Genomic DNA, 18,222 nt, shown 5'->3' with positions numbered 1-18,222 from the left:
ATCCTTTCTGTATTACAGATATTTGTAAGAGATTCTTCAATAAAAACCACCAAAACCAAAATGCAAAGTAAAGGCTGACAAGGCAGAATAAAGAGCTGCAGAACTGGTAAGACTTAAGACATCATAGGTTAATTAACTTTCTTACACTGCTGGGGAAATACATTTTCTTTAACCAATTATTTAAAAAGACAGCTTTTGGTAACGTCTATTACCCCAGATACGTTCAAAAATTAAAAACTTATTACAGAAATGTCAGTGTTAAAGTTGCTTTGTGTTTGCTCAAGCATGTAACCTTTATATAACTATTCTCTTTTGTGAAAAATGGAAATTATTCTCAATTTCAATAGCTCCTTGTTAATTCAGAACAAGTCTCAAATCCCTCTAATCTGATATTTTGAGGAAGCTCTGCCACATGAAAATAAAATCTTTCAGTATATTTAATTACAAACTTCTAAAGAACTAACGTGCAAAAATTAAGACTTTTTAGAATCTCTAGCATTACAAATTCTTTCCAAAACTGTTTGGAAACCATAACCATCTCACTGCAATCATATGATGCCCTGACTTATTAGTCATTTACTTAAACATACACCTCCAAAGTATACTTGTATTATAAAATAATGGAGTATTTAAACTAGCAGTCAAATTCTTTGTATTATGGCTTTCAAACATTTGGATACTGGAAGTAAATGAAAGCTTGTTTGCGGACCGCTTAGAAAATCACTATCCCTGAACACTTTCTTGTTATTTAGTAATATGCATTCTAGATCTTCTGAGTTATGGTTCCCTCAGTTAGGGTTTCTTTGAGTTACAAGTTCTTTCATAATTCAGCCTAGGTGATGCAAGCATTTGTCACTCAATCCACTGTACCTTCATTTCTTCCACCAACTCGCAGGAAAAAAGTTTGCACTCCCTTAACCTGTGAGACTTGACTGAAGAAAAACAAAACACTACTATTGCAAAATCTTGTATTAACGATTTGACATCTCAATCTAAACCCAGAGTGATCCTAAAGCATATGAAAATTTCATTCATAGTGTGTATCATCACTGAATTAAAACCTTGTATGGAAAAAAAGATCAGCTGAACCTCTTCTCTTGCTGCATAACTGTAGGTAGAAAGCTTTCCAGAAAGGTCAGACAGAATATGTATGTCTGTGCATACGCACGTACAGCTATACTAACTTCTGTACATAACTTTACAATTATGCTACTGAAAAAAGTGTCTATCTGATCACTGAAATGCAAAGATCCTCTGATGTCATCCCACAAAGTTCAGCTTTTCATACTTAAAATTCCTAAGCATATCGTTTTGGTTTAAATAATCCTCACGTCCAGACTGGCTGTCTTTCCTCTGCCACATAGAAACATAATTACAGGAAATGCTCTGAAGCATTGAATCAACATGAAACAAGAACTCCCATACCCCTTACTTCTAAGTAAAGAAATGTATCAACAACAGAAGAAGAATGGGAGCAACTGACCTGCCAAGGATAGAAGAGAGGTGTTTGATCCAAAGGAACTCTCAAAGGTGCAACGATGACCAGTTCAAACAGAAGACCGAGCAAAAGTGGAACCACACCAGCTAGCAGTATAGCCACTATTAATGTCTTCATTATCTAGAAAAACCAAGGCATCTAATTAATATGTTTATCAGAGGATTCTTTTTGTTTAAACTTCAAAATGTAACTTAAACTACGCAGATAAAGCAGGAGAGAAAAAACTACACAGACCTTTAATTCATACATATACACCCCTAGAAACAATTCTAATTATGTACATAGTTTTGCAATGCAAGTTTTCAAGACTGGGTCCGATTCCATGCCCCCTCCAGAAAAATGCACGACTGTGCCTACTGGTGTCCATATAGTTTTAAACCATAAAATCACTTTTGACTGTTATCAGTAGGGAGTACTATCCAATGGCACTTCATTACATTGAATATGCTTGTATGTTGGATAATTAGAGAACCACCTTTCCAAAACTGCCAATTTTTCTCCAGTGAAAACCAAACCTTAAAAATTCACTCATTATGGAATATTTCTGACTTAAAAAAATGGAAGACTCAGTTAGAATACCATGCTTGAATCTTCCTTTATTCTAGAGTTCTCTTAATTTACATGCATCATCCAAAAATCAGATACAAAACTAGCCTGACTTAATTAACATGATCAGGAAGAGGGACAAAGGACAAGTAGAGCATTACATTTTAGCTCTGAATTTTCTTAAACAGGCTTAAGATTTCCTAAATGAAAATGATGGATGAGATATTTGGGAAACGCGGTAATACATGAAATACATACTTACACTGCTCTTCTGTCTGTAATAGTTCAATAAGCAAACAAGCATGTCCATCACAAGATACCATTTAAGCTATGAATGTTTAAAATTACTATACTTGGCCAAGAAATCTACTATGTAAGTCCTCAAAACCAAAACCAAGATAAAAAAAGTGGGATATAAATTTGTGGCCACAGTGAGAATCTGAACACCTAGTAATAAAAAAAAAGGATATTTTCTTTAAAAATATTAATTTGAACAACACAAATCATAAAGATCTTTCTGAAAAGATGTATCAAGCTACGTTATAGAGACACGTTCATCATCATCTATCAGCTTTACTAGTTTTTTTATTTGATAATGTCAAGTTTAAAATTGAGTAATAGTTAAGCTTCCAGGTGTATGTGAAAATGTAAATGTATTTGATGTATTTGAGGACACATCACATATGGGATAATATAATGCAACATATTCACTTTTAAAGGAAAACAGAAAAACATACACATATATACACAAACTTATTTACACTGATTGCTTAACATTGTGCTAAATGGCTTCCAAAAATAGTTACCCTATGCAATGGGAATGTAAGCTGCAAAAGCTTCAAAATGGTCTGAAAAGGAAAATAGAGTATAGATTACAGAGTAAAAACTTGTTTCATTTTTGCTTGCAGTTTGTTAGCTACTTTTTCAATAATTCAGTAAAAAATTTTCTCAAGACTCACCATGAGAGACCATTCTTTGACCTTCTGAAAAATCACTCTACGACCCTGTGGCATCCAGGCGACCAGCACTGTCACTGCTCGGATAGTTAGCCAACAGACATAAAGACCACAAGCAGCTGTGTACAGTTCATGGATTTTGGCAGTCCCCGTCCAAAATGACATTAACCATCGGCCAGCAAATACTGAAAACACAAACACTGTTAAATAGAGTAATGGTTTTTGATGTATTAAGGAAGGATGCCTATTAAAAAAATACTTATCAAATTTATTGTTAAATACCAAAGCACAAATAGTATTCAGCATAAAACAGTATTTTGGTACTATACCCATTAAGGCACAAATGTGTGAAGCACTATGTAAATAGTTACATAGATGACGCCAAATACATACATAGAATTCCCCCCCCTCCCCCCTAAAATTTCATTACATCAGCAACGTGATCTGAACCACAGCAAACCAAAGCACTGAATAGTGTACTATTCAGAGCCTAAACACTAATCTTCAAAGTACTGCAAAGGCAATAATGGATTAGTGCATAAGCTTGAACTTAAATCTTATGAGCTATGTTTGGGTTATTTCACTGCCTCATATAATTTTTTAAGACTTACTGATGGGGCTTCTGAAGCTGTCCAACAAAAATGGAAGACATTTGCTACGTTTCATTTTTTAATAGTGTTTCTATTCATTAGTAGTATAGTGGACTTATTTTATGTACTACTATTAAAACCATCGCAAAATTCATAAGTCTGACCTCAACACATTATTGACTTTAGAATCATTGATAAAAGGAGGTAAAAATGACATGATACTACGGTAGCCAGGTTATAAAATTCAAATGAGTTTACATGTCTTAATTTGATCCAAATTATTAAAAAAACCTAGAAAGCTTTCTCCTTTTAACTTTAAACAATGGTTTCAAAATATCTGCCATTGTTGAGCATGGCAACATGCTGAGTTGTTTTTAATTGCAGTTTTACAGTAATGGACTTACCTGGTAAGGTAAGGCAGATAAGACTAGCAATCAGTAATGTTATGCACATGAAAACGATCAAAAGAAATATCTGAAAGAGGGAAAAAAGAGAAACAGTTTATAAGAAAGTTACTTAACCAAAGCAAAAAAAACATATAAAAAGATGTATCATCCTAGAAAGGCAGCTAAACTAGAATGTTCAAATGCCAACTGATGTCTCGCTGTATAAGTAAATCAGCGATAAGAAACCTATCCACAGTACATGCAGCACACCTACAGTGTTATGTATTTCTTTTAAGAGTTCGCATTAGTTGTCACAACAGTAAAAAATTAACATTTGAATCCAGAATGACTGAAGTTCTTTGTTACATTACCTGAAAAAATAATCTCTCTATTTCTGCACTGACCAGCACAATGACTTTTAATTAACCCTGAAAGGTTTCTAGCTCTACATGTCAGATGAGCAAGACAGTGATTCTATAATAAGGAAAACCTTGCTGAGAGAGTCCTTCCAGGTGCCCTCAGCTTTATGTGACCAGAAGCTGACAGCAAAGCTGGTGGCTCCTTAGTCAGGTTTACATCTTATCAGAGAATTTTCATGTACTTGACTTCTTTAAGTACTTGAATGTCTCAAGCGCCATGTGCTATGAAGTTCTGCTTCACTAATCATCAAAGCCACACAACAAGCAAGCTTACTATGGGAAAACTAACATCATAACAGACTACTAAGAGAAAGTTAAATCTGTAACACACGTTTTCCTTGATGAGACTTTTGGGGACAATGTACATCAGTCATCTCTAGGTTAGGACCTTCAGCACTGCTTAAAGGAAGGAAAATATTGTGATTTTGTAGACATTAGCCTGCATGAAGAGGGATGATTCCATAATACCCAATTACTTGCGAGGTGACAGCCACATACCCTTTTTCACACAGAATACTCTCTTTAGGGCTAGGGATCCCAAATGACAGAAAGAAGAAAACCAGAGTAGCTGACAACGGGACTGCAGGCAAAAAAACTTCTCAATGGTGAGGAACACATGGTGCGACTGGCTTGGGACCAATACTGTCTAAATAGTTCCTTAGGGAATGCTGGGGAAAAGTCAGTCCACGTGGGAATAAACAACACGTGAAGGACTAAAGCTAAGATGAAGCTTTTAAACGCTATACACTGCTGCTTCTTGGATCAGTGAGCAAGAGAATGTACAAGAGGACAAGTAACTCTTAACTTGGACCTGAACAATGCACAGGCAGCTAGTCACTCGTATCACAGAAGCAGCACTGACAGTGACCGCAATATATTCAGACTCAAAGATGTTGCAAGGACAGCCTTCCTCTCTCCAAAATCCACCACAACAATATTATTTCAAAAAAGCGCACTAGATAAAATGAGGACATTTATTAAAAGAAGATTGAAAATAGTAGTCAAAAGGAAAAATGCTTACAGGAGATGCGTTTACATATACTGAAGTGAAAGTTTGGCACAAACTCACACTACTAATCATAAGACGTAAAAAAAAGTCTCCCCAAAGTTGTCACAATAAACAGTAAAATAAAAATGGCTTCCAGAAGATGTTTCCAGAAGTTGGAAATAAATCCACAGGGGAAAAAAACCCAGAAAATGGATGAACTCTAGTAAGTGAAATTCAAAACTACAGTAGGACAAGCCAAAAGGGATTTTAGAAATAACATACCAAGTCTATGAAAAGTAATGATAAATTTATTTTTATAGATGGGGTTTTTTTCTTTGAAAAGGATCAACAATAAAGTAATAAAATCTAAGAATCCTCAGAAGAAAGTTTGCCAGAGTTTGCAGGCTCTGCTGACAACTATGAATTATGAAAGGAAGGCTAAAGGAAATCAAGGCAGTAGTGGGAAAATTCAACAAATTCTACACATCAGCATTTGTTCTGGAGAGGCTTTGGGAAATCCCCGCAAGAGAACCTTTGTTTAAAAAAGGAATGAGTTGGAAGAATTATCTAGATTGCCTAATAAAACTGATGATAGGTTTTTATGTAGAATAATAAAAAAAAAATCTGACTTTTTTTGTTTGAGATTAATAGTATATACTTAATTAAATTAAAAAAAAAAATCAAACCCATAGTTTTACATGCTTATTTGTAACTGAAGTAACATGAAGGATCAGTTCTTATTGCTTGCTCAATCCATATGGACATGATGAGTGAGTTCTAGTGGAAAACATTCATACATAATAAAAACTGAATATAAACCACCACCTTCTAGGTTATTACAACTTGGTTAAAATAAAAAAAAAATAATGAAAGCATAGAAAAGATCAGATGTTTACGCTGTTTTTTTTTTCTTCTCAAATGCTTAAAATCCCAATTGAAAGAGTAATTAAAATATGGTGTTGCTCCATAGTGGAAGTGTGCGTGGGAGACACATTTTTCGTAAGATGAACTTATCCAAGTAGAACTAAGGTCAATATACCAAAAATCACAACGGAAGCACCTACAGTGATCCTGAATGATTTAAGTATTTCAAACAAGTGGAACCAGGGTCATAGAATCATATCAGTAAGCTACCATGTGTGTGAGATTATGCAAGTGCTTGTCACATCTCTTGATGAAAACAATAGAAAGCAATTCAGCTAAATCAGATTTTCATTTCTACGTTCTGTACAGGTCTCCAAAGAACAACTTAAAATGTCTAGACGAAGGTAAATAGACCAGAAAAAGCAGTCTTTGACAGCTGAATATGAAACTACTTAGTTATCACCAGTTCAAGGTCAGCACCCCAAATTACTGAAAGCTTATACTATGCAATGGTTTGAGAGGGGGAGATGATTTCAGCACATGTCCTTACCCAGAGGCACCCACAAAAATAAAATAACCCATGCAAAGGTAGTTCTAGAAAGGATTTAATGAGTCCCTGTGTTAACACACCCCTTCCTTGAAAGCAGCATGTCCACATTACAGTTGTTATATATTGCCAGGTCACAGTAAATGAGAATCCACTTTAATTACCTCCTTAGCAGCCAAACAGGGAACTAATTTCAATTAACCTGTCTGTCATCCCAGCAACTTCACATGAACTTGACTCAGTCTAAGTGAAAACGTCACAAGCATCATATTTTCTTTAAAAATAACACTATAAACTCTTATCTGAACTTCCAAATGTGTCTGTCTAATGCCTTCTGCATATTACCTCAGTTTTCAGCTGGACCAGTTTCCTGTTCCAGCCCACTGTGTGTATGTTCTAGCACAGGCATTCATGCTAAGAAGGGAAGAAAGGAGCAATTGCCATGGAAGGAAGACCAGCACCACTCCTTTCAGCAGTAAGTGCGTATTTATGCTAGATTAAATTGGTCTCAGTCAGAGCATGCTTTGACCTCCTGTTATGACCAAGCTGAGGTAGCAGCTGCTATGAGAGGGGCAAATTCATTCTGCTTCCATAGCCTTTTCATCCCTGAGCTACTTCCTCCCCCCGTCTCCTCTACAATAGTGTTGTAGCTCACGCATTCCTGTGGAGAGCCATTTTAGAGGGTAAAAATAGCAGTGGAAGGAATTAACTCTGCCTGCCTGCCCCCTTCCCCCCCAAAGCCCCAACTTCAAACACCCAGAAGCTCTGGGTTGTGAAATCCTAAAATGCTTTCAAATTCGCTTTCAGTTCTACTAGGTTGAGATTTATAGGGAAAAAAAGCAGCTTTATTTTGTACTTTGTTATGAGAATTCTGATAGATTCAGCATTTTAAGGAAACTTCAGAAGCAATACTACACTGTTCTAACTTTACCCATTACTTCCATTCTTGAGCTATACCTGAAACCACGATAAATGAGCTGTGTTTAAGTTTATAGTTGATTAACTCAGAGTTCTGGTAACAACAAAACAATTTATCTAGTTTGACCTATATATTATTCTAGAAAGTTAAGTATTTGCCAACAATATTTCCTTTCTAATTGTAGGGATTTAGAACTTTCAAGTATTATAACACCTTCCTGTGTTTAATATAGATGCAACAGAAGGTCTCCATTTAATTTCTTAATAGAGCAAAAAAAGTTTAAAATACACTTCACCTACAAGATGAAAAGTATGCCCTCTTGAAAGCCATGCCTTGTTAGAGACACTCCTGAACTACCTGTTTGTTGGGGGTTATTATATTTCTCTCCATTACTAACCGTTAGGAAAATGAGACATGAACTAATAGATAGCATGTATGGGATCTATAAATAAAATGGTAATGGACGGTCTTAAGTTACAGGCTGAAAAAAGCTATATGCGAGAATAACTAAGTCTACTTTTCAGAAAGATGCAAACTGTGCAAAAAACAAAACAACATGACCCACCACTTGACTCCTGATAATGTGGGCCAAATCTTTCTTACAAAAAAAAAAAAAAAGATACCCATTTTTCAAATGCCTTTCCCTTTTCTCTTAATGCATTAGATATACCTACCCTGAGCGGGAATTTTAAAGGCCTACGATAAGGCTGGAAACCCACAGGTCCTCCTTGTTGAAGTATGGCTTGATGAGCTGCATGAAGACCTTCTCCCACAACTGGAATGGCATTATTATTGCGAGCATGCTGGTTGTTAGGCTGCTGGTTTGCATTGTTTTCATTCTCTTCCTGGTCACCAAGTAAGTAAGAATGAAGATCCCTGTAACAATCAAAATTTCAGTTTTGTTCTGTTCGATATGAACGAGACTCTTACAGAAAGATAGGCCTACTCGGAATGAGTACAAGTTGTACAAAATTTATACAGGAGTACTGGCAGAATCTTGATAAAGTAAAATAAACCATTTTCTGATAATGTACTCAATGTCATCCTAAACACAGAATTTAGAAGAAAAAGAAGCTAGTGTGAATGCAGATTAGAACAGTGGGAATACAGTCACAAATAAAGATCACTTATGTGTTGGCTTTAAAAACAACATGTAGTATAAAAGTTGTGCATATAAAAGGAAAATTGCATCGATATTTCAGTTCGTATAAGCAGGCAGCTCAACTGACAGCTTTTATTTTACTGCTACTAAGCTCTATTGGAAGCAATTGCCTTCAAACCTAAACTGCACAAGGACAGTACTGTATTGCTATAGACATGTTTTCAAAAGTACAGCGTCAGGTAGAGTCTTTCAAGAAGATTCTAAATCGCTCAAAACCTGTTCACAACTAAGAAAATCAATCCTAGAAAGAGTCAATCTACTTTAAAAAGTATTCCGTTGATATTTCCTGCATACATCATTAGTAAATAGATATTAGAGTCTGATTAAAAAACCCCAAAACCCAATAGGAACATTTAGAAGTTAATTTTCCTCAGCTTTAGCAGAATTTTTATTAGCAGTAAGATGCACGCAGATTTTCTATTGGGAGGCAACGAAAACATTTTCACAGCAGTTCGCTTTTTAAGAAAAGCGGAGGAAAAGATTTTCATCTTTGCTCAACTAAAATTGCTGAAGAGATTTCACAATTGTTCTTAACAGCTGCAATAGTGGAGAAAGGAAAGCCATTTCTGTCACCATCTCCAAAATTCTCTTCTTGCGTCATACTTAAACACTATCAAAACACGGACAAATTAATTCAAAAGTAACTTTCCAAAATGCAAACTAAGAGAACAAGGGTGGGGAGAGTTTCCTTATGAGAAGCTAAAATAAATATTTTGGATTGCAGTGGAAGAAGAAAGTCTTTCATTCATTTTCTCAAGAGTCTCAGGCATAACTTAGCAAAGAATAAATCTTCATCCTAATAGTGCTGTATTGGCACGACCCACAATGAGTAAGACATGGTGGGAGAATGCCAATATACTTCGTAGTTAAATTTAAAACTTTATAGAAACAAAATAAACCTTAATTTTTTCTTGACTAATTTGGCAAACAACATACAAACTAAAAAATAACTTCAAGTGCTAGAACTCTGCCTGGAAGTCTAAATTGAAGAACCTCATTTTGTATAATCATTTACTTTAGCTGACAAAGATACAGTTTTATCCTTCTTTAGAGACTGAACTTTAAACTTTAAAATCCCTGATTTAAAGCTATTCACTTCTTCAGCTTAATGTTCTAAATAATTTTTCCCTTTTATTTTCTCCTTATAGTAAGAAATGCAAGATGTGCACATGAATTTTACTTAGATGACTCATGGAAATGCTCTGCTGACACTTACCTCTTTAATTTTTCCATAAAATAAGAAGTTAACAAGCCTTTAGCCATGCTTTTATAGATTTTTTTACTAAGCAAATGCTGTAATAGTGTACCAAAAGAATTACTTGTCAAAGACTACTCTAGAAGTAGGTACAACTGCTGCTTAGAAGAAGGTACTTCCATGGGAAATCACTATAGAAGTTTTTCCATCACGTATTTATCTGTAAAATAGCTATTAAAGCTACTTGTTGGGATAACTCTCTTGAAAGCATGCTGCTTTCACGTTAAAAGGCTAAGCTGCACACAATGCTTGTAGTTGATTTTGGCTTTCTGTACTTACAGCAAGTATCCAGCAGTAACAGTCCATGCTCGTACAAGACCTTTCAACCACTGTCTTGTATGTCCTTGTTCTAGCAAAGCTGGAAGCACCACCTGAAGCAAAAGGAGCTCTAGGGAAAGTTCACTTACTGGAGCATCACTAGAGACAATGGGAAGAGCAGGAAGTCAAACATAAGGAACATTCTGATAGTAATCTTTTACACTGAATCATATTAACACCACCACAATAAAAAAAATATATTGGATGCCAACAGGAACAATTCTTAGGTTTTTGCAGACATTTTTCCTTATATACTACTCTGAGCACAGGTTAAGCGTTCATGACTGTTTAGGCACTTAGGCGCACAAGAAATTTAAGAAAAAATGTTGAGAAAGATTATATCAGAGAATATGATTTGCTCTTCTATTTGCTTCTATCATTGCTGTTTCAATTATTATTTAGAAACAGAAAGATACTGCTATTATTACAAACAAACACAGTTACAGATATTCTTTTATTCTTGAAGCAATGATAATCAGGAATGAATGTGAAAAAAAACATGGCAGCAACTTTACTATCAAGAAGTTGAAGGGGAAAGTGTTTTGAGGGCATATAAAAAACCAAATAGTTATCATTACGGAAGTAATACAAAATGCCTTTTGTTTTTCTTAGTAGCTTTTTATTGCACAAATTGTATGATGTATCCACGTCCTTTATCTTTTTACTTTTCTAGAAAAATGAAATTTAGATTAATTGAAAACGAACAAAACATACCAAACAATGTCACATTAATGCTCAAAGAACACAAATACACATTTTTCTAGTTATAGGGAGACTGAAAAAACATCTTTTTTAAATTAAATGCTTACCTGTAGAGCATAACATTATATGGAAGAAAGTTAGGCAGGAGATACTTAATAATACGTATAGGAAGCCAGAGCATGAGCAGTACAATTGATCCAAAGACAATCTGCAACAAGGAAGTTAAACAAGTTAGTCCGAATAGCAGAAACAACCAAACCTAGTTTCCCACCCATCTCTCTGACATGTTTCCTGTGTGTGGTGGGTTAGCCCTGGCTAACAGCCAAACATCTACCCAGCTGCTCACTCATTCCGCTCTCCAGCTGAATGGGGAGAAAAGAGAAGGAAGGCAAGAAGACTCGTGGATTGAGATAATGACAGTTTACTAGAGAAAGCAAAAGCTGTGCGTGCAAGCAAAACAGAAAGAGGAATTCAGCCACTACTTCCCACCAGCAGACAGACGATTAGCGACTTCCTGGAAGGCAGGGCCTCAGCACATGTTAACAGTTGCTCAGGAAGACAAATGCTGTAACCATGAACGTCCCCTCCTTCCTCCTTCTTTCCCCCAGCTTTATATGCTGAGCATGATGTCATATGGTATGGAATACCCCTTTGGTCAGTTTGGGTCAGGTATACCCCTCTCCCAGCCCCCAGCTTATTTGCTGGCGCGGTGAGGGAGCAGAACAGGAACGAGGAAAAACCTTGATGCTGTGCAAGCACTGTTCAGCGGTAGCCAAAGCACCTGTGTGTTAGCAACACTGTTTCAGCCACTAATCCAAAGCGCAGGACATGGGCGGCTAGGAAGAAAACCAACTCCATCCCAGGCAGACCAGTAGGTTATGATGCCCTCGCCAAATAGGACTGAATAAGCTGCTGAATAAGCACTTACTGGCCAGCTGACAGTTAGGATAATGTCAGAGTTCTACTTTCTTCCCCCTCCCCCAGCACTGTGATTACTAATTTTGGATTCTTCTCTTTTCTTAGTGGCTGAGTTTTCAAGAAACTTGAAGAAGCCTCAAAAGATCTTTCCGTTTCTATTTCCTCACGTTGTAAATTGGCTGAAAGATCAAAATTTAGTAGGGGAGATCAGGTGCATGAAGACCATGCACTTTTGTAAATCCTGTTTCCTTAAGGAACCAGATTAAAAATCAAGTACATGTTAAACACGTTCTTAAACTTCATGTAAATGCACCACTGGAGACTAAAAATGCAAAAAAATTATGTGTTTAATGATGTAAAAAAGAAAAATCAAATCCCATTCTTCTTGAAACTTGATAGTTTATGTTCTACACAAGAAATCTCTTAAAAATATTGTTTTTTGAAATGGCAAGCTGTAAATGAACGCCACTCTGGGTCCCATATTCTAGCATGAGGCTGGTAAAAATTCTGAATTAATTAGCTAGCAAATCAAAAGGTGAAGTTCAAGTAACCGCCAGTTCCAACACAGTCTGAGAACGTATCTTTAAGACCTTTAGTAACAAGCAGATCTCTGCTTATATTTGGGCCACTTGCTGTGACACAAAGTTTCAGGCAGTTAAGGCATTATGATTATCTTAAGGAGAAAATACTCTGGAAGGTGGACAGGTCAGCTCCTCTCCTGTACTGAGGGTCTCTCTAATAGAACTAAGATCTCTCTATGAGCTTTCACTGCTCAAAGCACTTCAGGTATATTAATACAGTACGTCAAATAATGTTTCTGGTATACCAGTTTTCACAGTTTACGTGACATTTATGTCAAAGACAGCCTGAGATCCTTCCCTTACTGCATGCTAGGCAAACTTCAGACAAACAAGCAAAAGGAAAAAAACTTTCATTGTTCTCAATATCTTACAATGATAATCTGGAAACAGACACCACTGGCTAGATCAGCATCATCCAATCCAAAAATTTAACTAGACAGTTACTCTACCCCTGCTGCAACACTTTAGCTGAACTGGATGCACAACGTTTACTGCAGTAACAAAGAACATCATGAGAGAGTTACGTGATTTACAATATCATAGAATCATTGATTGAATAGTTTGGATTGGAAGGGACCTTTAAAGGTCATCTAGTCCACCCTGCCACGGGCAGGGACATCTTCAACTAGATCAGGTTGCTCAGAGCCCCATCCAACCTGACCTTGAAGGTTTCCAGGGACGGAGCATCCTCTCCAGGCAACCTGGTCCAGTGCTTCACCACCCTCAGCGTAAAAAATTTCTTCCTTCTATCTAGTCTGAATCTACCCCCCTTTAGTTTAAAGCCATTCCCCCTTGTCCTGTCGCAACAGGCCCTGCGAAAAAGTTTGCCGCCATCTTTCTTATAAGCCCCCTTTAAGTACTGATAGGCTGCAATAAGGTCTCCCCGAAGCCTTCTCTTCTCTAGGCTGAACAACCCCAACTCTCTCAGCCTTTCTTCATAGGAGAAGTGTTCCATCCCCCTGATCAATTTCATGGCCTCTTCTGGACCCGCTCCAACAGGTCCGTGTCTTTCCTGTGCTGAGGGCTCCAGAGCTGGATGCAGTACCCCAGGTGGGGTCTCACCAAAGCAGAGTGTATCCATAATAATAAACACTTGTTGTCTGAATACACAAACATTTCCTGTGATTTTGCATAAGGAGAAGATATCACAGAAAAATTTGTTTTGGAAGGGACCTCTAGAAGTAAACTACCCCAACCCCCTGCTCTAAGCAGACCCAGTTACATCAGGTTGCTCAGAACCTTATCCAGCTGAGTTCTGAGTATCTCAAAAGATGTAGATTCTGTTGGCAACCTGTTCCAGTGTCTAATCACGTTCATGGTGAAAATGTTTTTCCTTAAATATGCAGTAGTGTATATGGGAGCTAACGTATGAAATTTTCTTTCCAAATAAAGAAATTTTTGAGAAAAGTCCTTACCACTGACAAGATAAACCTCCTGAGATGTCTATAAATGGGCAAGTGAATCATTTCCTGCACAGGATTAAAGTCTGGATCATTCAAATTCCTGAGAAACCACAAGACACCAGGTCTCAATACCTGAAGTAGGAAATAGAAAACAGTACATGAAGAGAAAATTATCTTTGTAGTCTGTTTTTCATTTTGGATAACACCGCTGCAGCAAATTTAGTTTTAAACATAATAGGGGTATATGCTGAACAAGGTTCAAGAAAATGGTACAGAAATAGAACAAAGGAAGCATTATCATAGAGAAACAGAGAAGCAATAACCAATTACAAGCTTAATTTTCAAGTATTAATCAATCTTAAACAACTGAAATGTATTTAGATTCATTTGAAGGCAACACCCATGTTTAAGGACTCTTTGTAAACTAAAAATCTGTAAGTAAAATATACTCTAAATCATCATTTTCCACTGCAGTAAGTACCAGTGTGGCCCTTTTCACATAAGGCTGAAATCCAATACACACACACAAAACACAGTAGCAGCAGTACCTACACCTGAAAGATTTGACTAACAGTTCAACATGTAAGCTCCTCTAGGTTACATACCAATCTTGTTCTTATAGACTTACCTCTCTCAGTAAAAGAATGAAGGATGCAAAATAAAAGACGTAAACCATTCCAACTAACCAGTGCAGAAACATTGTGGTACCTGGGGCAGACTGAAAGCTCAATTCTCTATCTTTCAAAGTGGCATCAAACATCTCCTAGAAGGTAAGTAGTAAACAAATATGAATAAAGTTTGGCAAACCTCCACAGTTACTAGTTTTGTTTATCCTAGTTCATATATACTACTAGGCATTTAATTTAAACTTTTGCCTCCTGCTAACACATAAATAATTACAGCATTTAGTTAGGAAAAAAGGGAATGATTTACAGTAAGAACAGCAAATAAAGATCAATTTCTGATCAATTTCTTTCTTCTGACAGAAAGAAGAAAGATGACAACTCAAACACTAACATATACTACATAAGCTATAAATCAGTTCAAACAAAGCAGCACTGTGATGGAAGCAAATACTTATTTCCTTTAAGTAAAATGCTATTTCTACTAAGGCTGGAAGAAATTAATTTTCTCCATTTGAGATTAATCACTTGATTTTTTTTTTTTTCCCCAGGACAGAAAAGCCATCCTTCTCACAATTCAAGCAAACACAGCTTGAATTTCTGTTTAAAACAGAAAGTGATTGGACAACTATTAAAATATGAAGTCATTACCATTTCACATAACATGGCTACATAAAGAAGTTTATTCAGTACACAAGTTTGCCATAATTAAGTTCATTATCACACTGGTCATGTAAATGCAGTAAAAAGGATTAAGATCTTATTATTTTAATAATAGCATGTTAATTTCTGTTTAGTAACCTGAAGGAAAAAAATTAGCATTAAACAGTACTTAAAAAACCCTTTCCCTCTGGAAACACTACGTTTCTAAAAACAGAAGAGTGCTGTCAAACTCATATCAACAACTCTCTTCTCATCAGAACTTTTCTTCCTTTTAATATGAACACCGTTAAAAAAGATTTTATTCCATTTGTTTCCATTCTTACCAAAGAGCATATATCTAGCCACCAGCCACAGATGAGAGGAAACACACCAATTTCAACCACCACTAACAAGGAAACCTTTAGGAAAAAAAGAGGAAAAGAACATCTCACTAGTTTAACAGAAATTGCTAAGAAAATTACAATATAAGCGTAAATCGAAAGGTTTTTTTGCTACATACAAAAAAATAGGATTACCTTGACGACAATATAGCAAACTCCTAATAAACGACGTGATCGCTGGAACTTAACAAGTGCTGCCAAACCCTGAATAGTTTTGTCAAGAAAATACTGAAAAATACTTTATGACATAATTTAATTAATATGAAACACTGTATTATGTGGCTTTTAGCAACAGGGAATTTTATAAAAGACAAAAGTGAAATAGGAAGTATGTATTTTATCAGGGCTCTATTTTCAAAATTGGCTGTAACTCTGGAACTCAATCTGATGTGCTGGATAACCCCCCAAACATGCATCTAAAATAAATGAATAAATAAATAATAATACTTTCTCAAATTAAGCATCCAAAAGTTTTCTCAAGAAATAAACAGTTGCCTTTGAAAACATCTGCCATGAGTAAGCAAGTTTCAAAACTGAAGGCCTACCGTATATGGTAGCTTTCCTTTTCATGCAGTCTGAAACAAATCCTCACCTTTTCCAAGAAAAGCTGGATGCATATTACAGTTTGGGGGTTTGTTTTGTTTTCTTTTAGGAGGCAAAACAGAGACATGCCAATCAACTCTTTCACCACATTTGCACTGCACATTGGCATAGTGCGGTCTAAAGTTGATGTTAGCTTTGTGTAGTCTTGAACAGAAAACTGGTGACAAACGTTTATTCTTTCAAATTGAAGTTGGTGCAGTCCCTTTAACAAGATGCAGCTAGAATGCAGACTTTTTACTTATGACCAAATCCTCCCAGCTTTCAGGACTCTGCCGTTACTTAATTTTCTCTGTAATAATGAGGGTTATCACCTGAAAGAAATCCTTGCTGCAAACTCTCCATGGTTCAGAGACATAAAAGAGAAACTACAACAATCCACATTCTAAAGATCTAGCAGGATCAAAAAGATGTGAATAAATTTCCCATCGTACCCTATGTATTTTCACAATCCCATTTCTCTTTCTGCTGCAACTAACAAGCGTGAGGAAAAAAAAACAACGGTTCTACACATATCTTCTCAGACCTTCAAAATTTAGTTGGAGGCCTTCGAGCAAGCGTAAAAGCCTGATTTTGTGGTGTTAAACAGCTGCAAGTGTTCTGAAGAATGCAGTCACACTGAAAACCTTTAAATGTCCAAGAGAACAGAAGAGACCTTTTCTTCTAACTTCACCAAAAGAGCAGAGCAAAATGGTAAATTAATTGCATCTCCATCATGTCTGTGCCTCCTCAAGATATAGCCAGAAAAATGATTTATATGTAAAATCTGAACAAGGTAACTACTGACAAAAGGATACATGACAAACAATTAGAGTCACTGCTAGCAGAACATATCCAACTATAGTTGTAATCAGGCCTTCAAAGTGAGATGCTTGAACCTGGAGGGGAGGGAAAAAAAAGGGAAAGTTTATCAGTTTCTTAAAAAATTACATCTCCTTTTTATGTAATTAAGATAAATTCCAAATCTCAACTCTTCAAGGAGATTGACAAGTTTCTTTAGTTTTTATGTATTTTAATAATCTACTACTTTAGTATTCCATCATGAGTAGAAAGTGTTTACATTTACTGGAAAAGTCTAACAACTACTTTCTTCAAACATGAAACAACCTCTATATACGAAACAAGTGCCACCTCACACTACCTCACTACCTCCGAGCTTTTGCTACCTATTGTCATCAACTATGAAAATTACTCAGTACATAAATTAACAACCTGTTGTTCCTCATGTACCTTTTTAAGAAAAAAACAAAAACGTATGCATTTTTTTGTAAAAGGAGGAAACCTCACTTGAAATGTAAATAGTGTAGGAAGTGGGAAAGGGTGAGAGAATATTTTTAATCATAGTTTTAAAAAGGTTTGAGGAGAAAAAAGGAGACACACTCCCGGTTACTTCTGCAATCACAAATAAAAGTGGAAGGATGCTACAAAAAATTGTGATTAAATAAATAGTGGCATTTTTTTCATTTTGAAATTATAAAAGAGTACTTACATATTCCTCAAAGCCCAGGCCAACAATGGAGAAGTGACCAATGTGGTACGGACAAAATGCTGCATAATGTAAGCAGAAAGGGGGGAAAAAAAGGCCATGAAAACTGCTAAATGGAGCCTTATTTGCAGGATGTGTATTGTAACATGGTAATTATTCTACTTCTCATCAATTTTGTGAAAACAACTAAAAAAATTACTTTCTGTGCAACTATTTGCAAGTGTTATATTTCTATAATTTTACAAACACTGACAATCAGATCAGAATTCACACTGAAAGATTACAAACAATATAAAACTACACAGAATAAGAGGATAGTCTTTTCCTTCTTAGTTTGTCTTGCCGTGTGTAAATTAATTCAATTTCTCAGTCTTACATACTAGGGTGTTATTGGTCTCATAGACTGCTGTAGGAACCT

The 18,222-nt window shown here is 36.0% G+C and overlaps 1 protein-coding gene across 2 annotated transcripts in view; it reads right to left on the bottom strand.

Annotated features, from left to right (window-relative positions):
* MARCH6 (membrane-associated ring finger (C3HC4) 6, E3 ubiquitin protein ligase) overlaps nucleotides 1-18,222 on the bottom strand; it is a 52,108-nt gene that overhangs the window by 6,337 nt on the left and 27,549 nt on the right. The window contains exons 10-21 of one of the 2 annotated variants that reach the window (XM_009324985.1): nucleotides 17,808-17,866; nucleotides 17,116-17,196; nucleotides 15,854-15,922; nucleotides 15,662-15,736; nucleotides 14,681-14,815; nucleotides 14,065-14,184; nucleotides 11,258-11,358; nucleotides 10,410-10,547; nucleotides 8,388-8,589; nucleotides 3,995-4,064; nucleotides 3,004-3,200; nucleotides 1,484-1,618 (exon numbers count right to left, since the gene is read on the bottom strand). In XM_009324985.1, the coding sequence (XP_009323260.1) occupies nucleotides 1,484-1,618; nucleotides 3,004-3,200; nucleotides 3,995-4,064; nucleotides 8,388-8,589; nucleotides 10,410-10,547; nucleotides 11,258-11,358; nucleotides 14,065-14,184; nucleotides 14,681-14,815; nucleotides 15,662-15,736; nucleotides 15,854-15,922; nucleotides 17,116-17,196; nucleotides 17,808-17,866 (1,382 nt within the window). The remainder of the gene's footprint in view (nucleotides 1-1,483; nucleotides 1,619-3,003; nucleotides 3,201-3,994; nucleotides 4,065-8,387; nucleotides 8,590-10,409; nucleotides 10,548-11,257; nucleotides 11,359-14,064; nucleotides 14,185-14,680; nucleotides 14,816-15,661; nucleotides 15,737-15,853; nucleotides 15,923-17,115; nucleotides 17,197-17,807; nucleotides 17,867-18,222) is intronic. The other variant, XM_009324986.1, reaches the window with a different exon arrangement.

The sequence above is a fragment of the Pygoscelis adeliae genome, unplaced genomic scaffold (assembly GCF_000699105.1).
Source record: "Pygoscelis adeliae isolate BGI_AS28 unplaced genomic scaffold, ASM69910v1 Scaffold86, whole genome shotgun sequence".
Lineage (NCBI taxonomy): Eukaryota > Metazoa > Chordata > Aves > Sphenisciformes > Spheniscidae > Pygoscelis > Pygoscelis adeliae.
The sequence above is the reverse complement of the archived record's forward strand: the minus strand, read 5'-3'. Positions and strand labels throughout refer to the sequence as shown.